General features: G+C 59.6%; 1 protein-coding gene across 12 annotated transcripts in view; it reads left to right on the forward strand.

Moving 5' to 3' along the window:
• The window catches only part of CCDC9 (coiled-coil domain containing 9), a 31,229-nt gene that overhangs the window by 620 nt on the left and 18,678 nt on the right, over positions 1-11,931 (forward strand). The window contains exons 1-15 of one of the 12 annotated variants that reach the window (XM_006911832.3): positions 286-487; positions 1,097-1,170; positions 1,315-1,419; positions 3,010-3,111; positions 3,274-3,522; positions 4,912-4,995; positions 5,085-5,258; positions 5,810-5,991; positions 7,709-7,755; positions 7,859-7,991; positions 8,362-8,452; positions 8,537-8,948; positions 9,311-9,403; positions 10,433-10,482; positions 11,029-11,902. In XM_006911832.3, the coding sequence (XP_006911894.2) occupies positions 301-487; positions 1,097-1,170; positions 1,315-1,419; positions 3,010-3,111; positions 3,274-3,522; positions 4,912-4,995; positions 5,085-5,258; positions 5,810-5,991; positions 7,709-7,755; positions 7,859-7,991; positions 8,362-8,452; positions 8,537-8,948; positions 9,311-9,403; positions 10,433-10,482; positions 11,029-11,046 (2,001 nt within the window). In that variant the 5' untranslated portion in view covers positions 286-300 and the 3' untranslated portion in view covers positions 11,047-11,902. The other 11 variants (XM_025046728.1, XM_025046729.1, XM_025046732.1 and 8 more) reach the window with 11 other exon arrangements.

An 11,931-nucleotide genomic window follows, 5' to 3' on the forward strand; every position in this document is an offset into this window, starting at 1 on the left:
TTGGGTGAGGCCAGAAAGTTTTGCTCGAGCCAGGGGCGCGGTCAGAGCGTTGGCGGGGAAGCCGGCTGGCGAGCCAGAACCGTGGCTGAGGCTGGGGATGCCGGGCCGGGGAGACCTGGTATTGACGCGACGGGGTTCGGGCGCGAGCCAGGGGGCGTGGCCAGAAGGTTGGCTGCTAAATCGGAGGCGGGGCCAGAACGTAATAACGCGAGGAGGAGGGGCGTGTTCCAGCTTTTGCCTGGGGAGCCGGGGGGCGGGGCAAGAGGGTTGGCTGGGAAAGGCCGGAGCGGGGCCAGATCAATGACGCGGGCCTGTGGGCGGGGCCAGAAAGTTCATCCCGGCAGGGGGCGGGGCCGTGGTGTTCCGGCTCGGGTCGAGGCTGGGGCTTTTCGCTGGAAATCCGCGGGTGGTCCGGGAAGTTTTGTCCGCGTCGGGGAGGGGAGAATATTCACTGTGGAGGTCGGGTCTGGCCCAAGAAGTCTCGCCAGTGGGTACCTGGCCTGTTCTGGGAATCTTTGCGGGGAGGCAGCGGCACCTTTCTTGGGACGGTAGGGCCGGGGCTAGGACATCCTGAGGGAGGCATGAGAGAGGGTCGAGGCAGCCTGTAGGAGCATTTTTTGAGTGTGGGGTTATGGGACTTTTCGGAAACTTTCTGGGAAAGAGGAGAATCTGGAATGTTCATAGGGATGTGATCGGCACCAGAACGGGCACAGGAAGATGGGCCTAGATCTTTCTTGAGATGGAAGATTCTCAGCACTAGGGTGTGGAGGCCGGACTAGAGGATCGCTTGGAGGGGAGCCGTGTTAGATGGTTTCATAAGCCGTGGTGTGGGGCCAGAACTTTCCCAAGGTGGCTGTGACTCCAGTATTTACATGTTATGGGTGAGTCCAAATATTTACAAGAGGTGGAGCCTAAATTTTTCCTGGTAAGGGACGGGCTAATATTTCAAGAAGAGGTTATGAGAGGGTTAGAATTCGCTTGGATTTGGGTGTTTTTGAGTGTGTGTATGTATGAGAGTGGGGCCCCCAGTATGGGGGAGTAGGAAGCAGATTGGGGGCAGCACTGGCCTTAGTCTTTCTGTTCCCTCTGCCCTCAGGAACCCCCAGTGCTGTGTCCAGATTCTGCAGGGGAGGGTCACTGGGACTGTGGCCCTACCAAGCTAGTGGAATGGTGAGATGGAAAAACGGGGTCTCGAATCTGAGCTTTGGGGTGGGGGGCTTGAGAGGAGAGAATGCCACTCTCTCCTCTGGATTGAATGGCACTGGGGTGGGTATAGGTTTTTCTTACTGTCTCTCAACTGTCTCTTCCTCTTAGTCAGCCACGCTGGATCTGAAATCGAAGGAAGAGAAGGATGCCGAGTTGGACAAGAGGATCGAGGCTCTTCGGCGGAAGAATGAGGCCCTCATCCGGCGCTACCAGGTGCCCTAGCCCCGCCCTGGGAGACCCCACCCCCTCTCCTCCCCGCAGTGAGTTTCTCTCACTTCTCCCTTCCTTAAACCTTTTCATGGCGTCCCTTCACTCTCAGGATAACAGCCAAAGGTCTTAGCGTGGCATCCCGCCCATCACGCCCTCACTTCATCATTTATTCACGAGTATTCATAAAGGTCTCTACCAGACCAAGCCCTGTGCTGAATGGCGCTGGGGAAGTAACTGTGACCGAGACAGCCCTAGGCTTGCCCTTCCAGGGTGGACAGTCCAGTGTGGACACAGATGTGACTTAAGTTAGTGAGGACTCAGGCTGGGCACGGCTGGGACTGGGGAGTTCAGGGGTCTGTGGGAACTCAGAGGGGGCTGTTCCCTCAGCCTGAGGGATATTAGGGAGGGCTTCCTGGAGGAGGAGATTCTGAAACCTGAAGGGTGAGAAGATGTCAGCCAATTGAAAAGTAGAGTAGAACATATTTCAAGCAGAGGGAACAGTTTGTGCAAAAACTTGGAGCTTAAAGTTGGAGGATCAGTTGGGGGATATTGATCTGGAGAGGTCAGTAGGGGCCAGGTGAAGAGTTTAGACTTTTTCTTGGTGCTGGGGCGCCATGGAGGGCTGTGAGCGGGAGTGGAACCAAGTCAGTAGTTTTTCAGGAAGACCCCTCTGGCTGCTGCGTGGTGGTGTATGGGAGGAGGCGACATTGGAGGTCAGAGATCAAAGAGGAAGCTGAGGCAGGGACCTCGGGGATGGGGGAGGAGGTGCCTGGCATGGGACAGGGCTGTTGGAAGGGACTCAGTGACTGATGGGCAGTGGTAGGAGGTGGGGAGGAGGAGGGAGGGTCCAGGATGAGGCCTGGGTCCCTGTTAAAGGTGACAGAGTAAGCTGTCTGTGAGAGGGGACCTGAGAGGAGTAGGTTTCATTTATTCATTCTTCATGGTTTCATTCATTTAAAAAAAAGCGTACTGAGTTTCTGTTGCGTGCCAGGCAGCGTTCTCAGCTCGGGGTATACATCAGTGAACAAAAAGACAGCTACCCCTGTTTTGGGACAGATTCTTTTGGGGCGGGAGGGGCGGGATAACATTCACATATTGCCAGGTATGAACAGGGGAAAGGGTAGGAGAATGGCAGGGAAGCTGGTCAGGGAAGACCCCCAGAAAAGGGGACATTTAGGCAGAGACCTGTAGGAGGTGAGTGACTGATGGGTCTCTGCGGGAAGAGTTTTCCCACCTAAGGAATAGCAGGTGCAAAGGCCCTGAGTCAGGTCTGAGCCTGCTATGTCCTAGGAAGAGCTGGGGAGCAAGTTGGAGGTGAGGTCAGGGCGGTACGGAGGCCAGGCCCTGTAGGGCCCTGTACAATGTGCGGGAGCCTGTGGCTCTTACCCAGAGGTGGGCACTGCATGACAGTTCCAAGCAGGGGAGCAGCAGGACGCAGTTTGGGGGGAAGATGCCGAAGTGGTGGGTTTTCTTTTCTAGGGCTCAGCAGAGAGGCCTGGGCTGGGGCCAGACTTGGGGGAAATTCGGGGGGCTCTGAGAGTGCAGCGGCACACAGGACCCCGGCACTCACCTGCCTCTGACGTTTGCTCCTAGGAGATTGAAGAGGACCGTAAAAAAGCTGAACTCGAGGGTGTAGCTGTGACAGCTCCCCGGAAGGGCCGCTTGTTGGAGAAGGAGAATGTGGCAGTTGAGGTGGTGAGTGCCACACCAAGGTAGGGGACGCCTGAGGACAGGGAAGGGCCTTCCCAGCTGCCCCAGACCTGTGGATGGCCTCCACCCTGGCCACTTCCCCTGGACCGGGGCCAGCCCCGTCTCCCTGCCCCAGTGACTGGACTTTTCCTCCCTTCCTCTTTCCAGGAGAAGAACCACGGTCCCTCCAGGAGGTCTCCTGGGACCCCTCGGCCCCCAGGGGCCAGCAGAGGAGGCCGGGCTGCCCCTCAGCAGGGAGGCCGGGCAGGCGTGGGCCGGACATCCCGCAGCTGGGAGGACAGTCCTGGGGAGCAGCCTCGAGGAGGGGCTGGGGGCCGCGGCCGGAGGGGCCGGGGCAGGGGGTCCCCTCATCTCTCTGGAGCTGGAGATGCCTCAACTGCCGATCGCAGATCCAAGGTAAGAGCCAAGAAGGGGCCGCAGGCCTTGGCTGGGGCTCTCCGTTGTCACCCGTCTCCTCCTCCTCTCAGATGGGCCGTTCGCCCCTTTGTCCATCTCTTTTTCTGTTTCTCTTTCAGCCCCTCCGTCTGGCTCTTTCTCTCTTCCTGACCAGTGCTGCGTATACTCTGTCTTTCTGCCTGCCCTTTCTTTGTTTTCGTTTGGAGCACGCTTGCCCACCCGCCTTCCCTCGCCTGTCTCTTTCCTCTCTTTCTGGCACTGTCTTTCTGTCTCTGGGGCACTCTGTCCAGTGCATGTGTGTGGTCTGTCTCTCTCCCCCTCTCTCTCCCTCCCTGGATTTGTTCGTGACGAGCACTGGTGTTTTTATTATGATAGCTTCCACCACCCCAGCACGCAGGTTAGCAGGGGAGGGGCCCCCTAGCATAGTGGTTCAGAGCCCCCCCAGGGTGACTTGGGGTCACCCTGGTTCTGTTAGTTCCCCGTCCTTGGGCAGCTCACTTCCTGTTGGGGAGCACCCAGTACTCTGGTTTAGAGGTCATCGCGAACATTGTGTGGCATCAGGCATTGAAACCCTCTGGGGAAGCAGTCAGCGAGTGCGACAGGCAGCTGCTGTAACAAAACCACCTCAGAATCCCATGGCTTAAGTCAAGTGGAAGCTTCTCTCTCTCCTGTAAGCCGAGCCCTCTAGCAGCTTGGACACGTGTTGGTGTAAAATCTGTTACCGTGGAGGAGGGGGAAGATGGATCGTGGAGGTCACCTAGCCATCCGCCAAGTTATTACTGTTACTGTTGTCGTCGTTACTGTGGCATTCCTCTCTTTCCTCTATTGCACGTTGGGGTCCCCAACCCCTCTCCCAGGTCCGGTGTTTTTCTAGAAAGATTCCCAGCTAAGATTTATTACAGTGAGGGAATACAAAGCAAAATGAGCAAAGGGCAGAGGCACGTGGGCTGACGTCCGGAGACCAGTGTGCGTCTCCAGGAGCCCTTGCCCAGTGGGATCCCAGGCTGCACTTAATGTGTCCAGCATCGAGTTGTGACAATGTATGTGAAGGGTCATCTATCAGGGATGCAGTAGAGGTCTAGTGCCGGGGGTTTTTAACCCAGTAGGTCCCCTCTGCCGGGTACATACCCAAAACCTGACCCCAGAAGGAAAGCAGGTGGGCAGTGTACACTGTGCTGTTGGCACAAACCGTCCAGGCACAGTGAGCGCTGGTGACCAGGTAACCGTTGACGGGGAACACAGCGGGAGTCAAGTCCCCAGCCGCCAGCCGCGGGCGGGCCTTGAAGGCAGACCTGTCTGAGGGGCGCGCAGGCCTGCCCCTGCGGCTCTTCCGCACAGAAGGGGGCGTGGTCCTCCCTGCTGCCCCGAGGTCCCTGTCTGTCCCCCCAGGAGTGGGAGGAGCGGCGCAGGCAGAACATCGAGAAGATGAACGAGGAGATGGAGAAGATCGCGGAGTATGAGCGCAACCAGCGGGTCAGTGCGGGCGCGTCCCCTGTGTGGGCCAGAGCCACCCGGCCCGGCCCGGCCGCCTGCCCGCCAACCGCCGCCCGTCGTGCCCACAGGAAGGCGTGCTGGAGCCCAACCCCGTGCGGAACTTCCTGGACGACCCCCGGCGGCGCGGCGGGCCCCTGGAGGAGCCGGAGAGGGACCGGCGGGAGGGCAGCCGCCGGCACGGGCGCAACTGGGGCGGCCCCGACTTCGAGCGCGTGCGCTGCGGCCTTGAGCAGGAGCGGCAGGTGGGTGCGCGCGGTGGGGCACCCTGGGCCAGGCGTCCTGCAGCCGGCTTCTCCCTTGGGCAGCGTGCGTTCCTGGGGGCGCTGAGCGCCAGACACGGCGGTGAGAGAGGCGGACCAGGGCGAGGCGGAGCCTGTCCTTTACCCCCAGACTAGCCGTGGGTTCCAGTGCCAGTCGGCGGCGTCCCCTGGTTCCTAATATTAGTAATGTTTACTGGGCACCGACTAGGTGCTGGAGTGTAGGGTGGTAAACAAGGCAACCCCTCTGTCCCAACGAAGTTTATTCTCATGGGAGCTAAATAAAAGAATACGTAATAAGACGTCGGGTAAGGGCACATGTGAAGGAAAACCAGCAGTATGAGGGCAGAGGACAGGCAGGCCCGCTGCTTAGAGATGTGGGCGGGCCTGTCTGGGGTGCCACCTGAGCGGGCCTGGTTCTGCTCTCCGCCCTGTCTCCTCGCGTGACTTTGAGGCCCTGGCTGGTGTGAGCTTGGAGGGCGTGGGTGGGGCGCGGCGTGGAGCAGGTCCCTGACAGCCGATCTGCCGGGGCACAGGGCCGCCGTGCTGGCCCGGGCAGTGCTGGGGACATGACGCTGTCTATGACCGGCCGGGAGCGGTCCGAGTACTTGCGCTGGAAGCAGGAGCGGGAGAAGATCGACCAGGAGCGGCTGCAGAGACACCGCAAGCCCACCGGCCAGTGGCGGCGGGAGTGGGACGCCGAGAAGACCGATGGCATGTGAGTCTCCTCCCTGCTCGCCCGCTTGGCTCCGTGGCCTTGGCCCTGGCTTCCGACTCCTTCGACTTGCTCTGGCTTCTCACCCTGTAAGCAGTTAGCAGTCACGACGGCAGTGCTGTGTGTCCCCCGCATCTCAGTGACATACAAAAGAATTTCTTTCTCGTGTTTACAGGGCAGCTGGGTTCGGCTAACCCAGGCCGGACTTTCAGCCGTGAGTCCGGCTGGGGTTGGCTTCTCGATGTGGGTTGAACTCAATTCTGCTCCATGTGTGTGCATTCTGGTGCCCAGGCTGAGGAGGCAGCCACCTGGGGAAGCGCTGGTCTTGGCATTGGCAGATGTGCAGTGGGGGAGTGGACACACTTCCCATTCTGTTGGCCGACAGACCCAGCGCTGCGGGGCAGGAACTTAAACTGCCTGCCCTAGTGGGCGATGTTGCAGCGGCTCCGGGCTAAAGGCGTGGATATAAGTTCTCACGCAGCGAGGGCTGGAAGAGTCGCTGATGACACCTTCGCGCCCTCCTTTCGTCCCTCTCACCTGTCCCTCACTGATGCAAGCCCCTTATCTCGGTGGCATTGTCATCTTCAAATCAGACTCTGTCCTCTTTCGGGTCTAGGAAAAATCTAGCCAGTCAGAATTCAAGCAGAGGCGTCTTAAGTCATTGACGGGACGACTAACTTCCATACCAAAGATGGAGAAGTTTCTGAGAGTTGACGAGTGGCAGTCTTAAGATCAGCAGCCGTAGGTTTTACACCGTCCTCTGTCCTTTGCTGCATTGGAAGATTTCACGCTTAAGCTTATGTTGACACTGGTTAAAGAACGAGAATCTTGTCTGTGTGCCTGCTGGTCAGAGCATTGATTTTTGAACTTTGAGCTGATGTGCGTGAGAAGTATTTTGCTGCCGCTGCTGTTTCTAAGGTGTAGGCAGCTCGGCTTTGGGGAGATGTTCTCCAGGTTAGAAACGAGAAATGGATTTTTTTCTTGTGTCCCCTGAAGCAGCCCACAGCACGTCTCATTAACGCACGTGTGCATTGATTTTGTCAGCAGATAACCGAGTCCCTCCTGTATGTCATGGAAGGTTCTAGGTGATGGGGACACAGCAGTGAATAAAACGGTCTACCTTCATGGAACTTAGAGTCCGGTGGGAAAGATGGGCCGTGACTAGATCTAATGCCAGGTTGTGAAGAGTAACGAGACAGTACGCAGAGAGATGGAGGCTGTCGTTTTAGACTTAGGTAATATATATAATACGATTATTTTAGATGGGGCTTAAGAAGGTCTCTGAGCTGAGGCCCAAAGGAGGTGAGGGAACGGGCCACTGAAACATCTGGAGGAGCGTGTCCCCAGCAGCAGCAGGTGCAAAGGTCCTGAGGCAGGGGCGTCCTGTGGTGGGAGAACCCGCTTAGCTGGGGAGATGAGAGAATAATAGGACAGGAGGCCAGAGCGGAAGCCGGGGTTCATGTACTTTTCCAGTTTTTGTTCCGGGGGATCAAATACGGAACTTTTTTTTAACGTATTTGTCGGTATGATGTCAGATTCGCCTCTTGTCCATCACCTGGTCCATCCCCCTTCTAATCAGTGACCCCCCACCTCTCCGCTGAACATCCCTCCTACGATCTTGGTTTCCGACTCTGGCTCCAGTCTCCCCCTTACCTCTTCCCACCGCTCTTGCTCCCACTGTTCTCTCAGCTACCCGTTCACCCCTTTTCCCTCTCCCCAGGTTCAAGGATGGCCCAGCTGTTGCCCTTGAACCATCCCATCGCTATGGTGAGTGGGTGTCCCCGGGTGGGGGAGGCAGCTGCCTGCGCTAGGCTTGTGGGGTGTTTGTGCCATGACCCCCATTCCTGACCCCTCCTGGGTTTCGTTGCAGATGATCAGTCCTGGACCCGGCCCCCCAAGCCTCCCACTTTCAGGGAGTTCCTGTCCCAGCACAAAGCTGAGGTCAGCCGCAGGAAAAGGAAGAGCAGCCGACCCCAGGCCAAGGCAGCGCCCCGAGCCTACAGGTGGGGACCCCCTTCCCCGGGCATATGCATACCCCGCAGTGGGGCTGTGTGGCCCTCTCCCTGGTCATTCTCTGACTTGTGTATTTGTGGGTATGTCTGTCTCTCCAGGCACTTGCCTCTCCATGGGTCAGACGCTTGGTTTGGGGGCTTAGGGCCTGGCTCTCCACTTTACCGTTTGCCCCCATCCCTTCCCGTCACCTCTTCACTGTCGCCTGTTCCACCGTTTCCTCCTGAGTGCCCCAGCACGCCAGATCCTCCTCTGCCAACCCTGTAGCCCCTTTCTGCCCCTGTTCTCTGGGGAGGAGCCAGTGGTGGGAAGCCCCTTTCTCCTCCGCCCCCAGAACTTCCTCCTCCTGTCTGTCCTCTCCAGTGACCACGATGACCGCTGGGAGACGAAGGAGGCAGCGGCCCCAGCCCCTGAAGCCCCACAGCCCACTCCCCCTGAGGAGACAACCACAAAGGTAAGATGGGCTGTCATCTCTGGGCAGGGGGCGTGGGGTGCTCAGGGCCCTACCCTCTCTCCTACCTGCCTGTGTTCCCCACAGCCACCCGCGACCCCAGCCCCTGTCCACCGGCCTCCTGAGGATCAGGGGGAGGAGGACGATGGCGGGGAGGACGAAGGGGAAGAAGACGAGGGGGAGGATGAGGAATGGGAAGACGTGAGTGGGGACGAGGAGGTGGTTGAGGAGGAAGAAGAGGCTGATGAGGAAGAGGAGGAAGAACCAGCCCAAGACCAGGAACCCCAAGAGCTGGAGCCCACTGGGAGGAGCCCCAGCAGTGAGCAGGCCGACAAAGAGCCTTCTGGGCCCGAGGAGCCCCCGCCGCTTCCCCAGGCCCCTGCCTCGCCTTCCAGCCCCTTCTCGCCCCCTGGGGGCCACCAGCCTGTGTCCGACTGGGGTGAAGAGATGGAGCTGAATTCTCCCCGGACCGCCCACCCGGCTGATGCCCTATCTCCGGGTGAGGCCTGGCCTTTTGAAAATGCATGAAGCTGGCTGCTTGTGTGTGTATTCGAGGGGTGCATGGGCAGGGGCACCCTCAGGGGCTGGGCCCCGGGACCCCATGTGCCCCACTGCCCTGGCAGCTAGGGAGGACAGTCCGTGCCCTTCTGTGTGCTGTCCGTGCCTCTGGAATGTCCACCCCCAGATCCTGCCCCTGCTCTGGGCCATTCAGAGTCCCCTTCCCAATAAAAAGTTCACATCCTCAAATGACAACCCCAGGTGTGTCCTTGAACCCTCCCTTCCCACTTCCCCAGAGTCTTCTGTCTTTGGGTGGAGGGCTGTTTGGACAGGAGGGGCTTGACTGAGTCACCCCTTCCCCAGGAGGTGACCAGCCAGTCCTTGCCTCCCTGGAGAGTGGGCCCAGCATCCCAGGAACCCAGAAAGCCGAAGAGGAGGGGTCTGAGGCAGCTCCAGGTGGGGGAGCTGATGGGCCCATGGAGGGGTCTGCCTGTCTTCCTCTTCCTCTGGGGCTGAGGGGAGGTGGCCCCAGGGGTGTGGGATGGAGTGGAGCTGTGGCTCCACCACGGGTGGGTTGGGGAGCAGCTGGACCTGGGGGTGAGGTTGGAATGCTGGGATAGCGTGGGAGTGGAGCCAGGTCAGGGGGAGAGCTAAGGAAAGGACTTCTGGCGTCAAGCAACTGGGCATTGAGTGTGTGCACTGGCCTGGGGTGAGGAGGTGGAGCCAGGACGGGATTAGGATTCAGAAATGGATCCCAGGGGTTTAAGAAAGTAATCCGAAGGTAAAGGGGTGGGGCCAGATCCAAGGGGAGGGGCTAAAGGCCGGATTAGAAATTTAAATAGGTCAAAAGAATGGGGAGGGGCAGAGTAATGCATCAGCCGCATTTGAGTTTTGAGGTGTAACCGAGTTGGGTAAATTAGAATAGAAATGCAGACCCGCTTAGAATGTGGGGTCCAATGTAGTAGGAACGAGAGGCTGAACCCCATCTGTCCGCGGCCACCGGCTGGAAGCCAGGCTGTGAAACGGGCATCTCCCCCAGAAGTGGAATTAAGATTTGCGGGCAGAGCCAGGGAGGCCTGGTTACAGCCCAAGAAGCAGGCAAGGGCGAGGGAGGACACGTCCTGTGGGGCAGTCGTGATGGGGGTCGGTTTAGGCCCCTGAGGTGGTGGGCTGGGGTCGAAGCGGCCAGTTTAGGATGGTGGATGAGGCCAGGGTGCCTAAGCACTCTGTCTTAGGCCACGTGTTGGCCGAGTGACTGATCTCGCTATACCAGATTATCTTCTCGGTTGTAAACAGTTCTGTTGGGGCGCATCCTGTTTCGTGAGTCCACTGCGAGGATTAAAGGAGCCTGAGGCCCATAAACCACTTAGCAAGGGGCAGCTGTAGCCAGGCGCAATCGGGATGAGGGGCGGGGTTCGACGGCGGTGTCCGGGGGGAGGGAGGCAGGGACTGTTCCCCTCCGCTGACCGCCCCTTCTCTCCCCAGAGGCGGGCCCCGAGGGCCAGGAGACGGCGGAGATCACCGACTTCCAGAGGGTGCGTTTCTGCAAGGTGGTGGCAGCTGCTCCACAACCGGGGGCCGCCCGCTGACCGCGCCCGCCGACTCTGCACTAACTTCCCGCCGCCTCGCTCCTCTGCCCTCTGCTTCCGCCACACTCCAGCCAGGAGAGGGTTAAATGTAAGGGGGGAGGAGCCAAGGACAGCCAACGGGGTGGGGCCAGGGCAATAGACCGGTCTCACAAGTGGGGGGCGCCCTGGCACCGGAACTGCTGGGACACACCCGAGTTACCCACCTATGGAGGCCATGGGGGGTAGGTGCCAGTCCCCGGGCGGAGTTTCCCGCCTTCAGAAGCTTACATCTGGGGCATGGCAACTAGCTGGTGACTCTTCTGAAGGACCCGAAGTACGCGGCCACCGGCCCCGTCTCTATTAAACGCAGCGCTTTCGCTAACCTTTGAACTGTGTTTCTGGCGGGGCAGGCTGGGTTGCTGTGCTTGGCAGGCTTTTCCGTGGCGGAAGAGGCGGGAGGAAAGGGTCTTCCTCCGCCTACCCTGATATGTCTTCCCTCCCCCCCTCCCGCAGGCCTCCCCGAATTCCTGAAGACGCTGCTGGGAGGGGACTGACGCTTCCCCGCATTGATGGGGAGGGGGCGGTAGGAGGGGGAGTCTGGCTCTCCAGGCTGTGCTCTCTCCTCCCTGGAGCCCACTCTGGACCCCCCCATGGCTTAGGGAAAGGGAGACATCGAGGGTGGTGGGCGAGCGACGAGCTGGGGAAGGGGCGTGATTGGGGTGTAGGGTGCAGCTGGAACTTCGCGGCGTGAGCTTAGATCTCGAGTCACAAAGGCTGGAGGAGGAGCCTGGTCCCATGGGGGGCGTGGTTAGGGCTCCTGGGCGGGGCCGGAATGCTGGTGAGCGGAGTTAGAACGGGACAGCGTTAGGGAAAGGGCTGGGGCCACGAGAGCCGGTTGAGGTGGGAGTTCGAACGCCGGTTTGGGGTGCAGCCACCCGCGGAGGAGTGGTTAGGGTTCAGTGCTGGAACGAGCGGAGTGAGGACGATGAGAGGGGTGGAGCCAGGGGGAGAAGAGGGCGGAATCGAATGGGGCGGAACTGCGCCTGAGGGGCGGGGCTTGAGCCTGAGCCTGGCTGGGGCGTGGCTAGGTGCCTGGAAGAAGTCTGAGTCCAAAAAGGGGATGGGGTTAGGGCGCAGGGAGGAGGCCCCCAAAAGAGGAGACTGGAGCTAAGCGCTGTGGCGGGCTCGCATTTAAGAGGCGCGGGTATGATACCGAAGCCTGGCAGTAGTCGGCTGGGTCGAGATCTTCATTTTAGAAAAAAAGTAGGTATTGGAAGCCTGGGGCCGGCGGAGCTCAGTAGGGACGGGATGGGAGCATCGATTAAGCTTCAGCTTGGGATGGTTGGCCGGAGGCTGAGGGGGGCCCAGGATGCGGGGGCGGGGGCGCGGCTGGGTCGGGGACTTTCGGAGCGCGGA

Source organism: Pteropus alecto, unplaced genomic scaffold (assembly GCF_000325575.1).
Source record: "Pteropus alecto unplaced genomic scaffold, ASM32557v1 scaffold194, whole genome shotgun sequence".
NCBI lineage: Eukaryota > Metazoa > Chordata > Mammalia > Chiroptera > Pteropodidae > Pteropus > Pteropus alecto.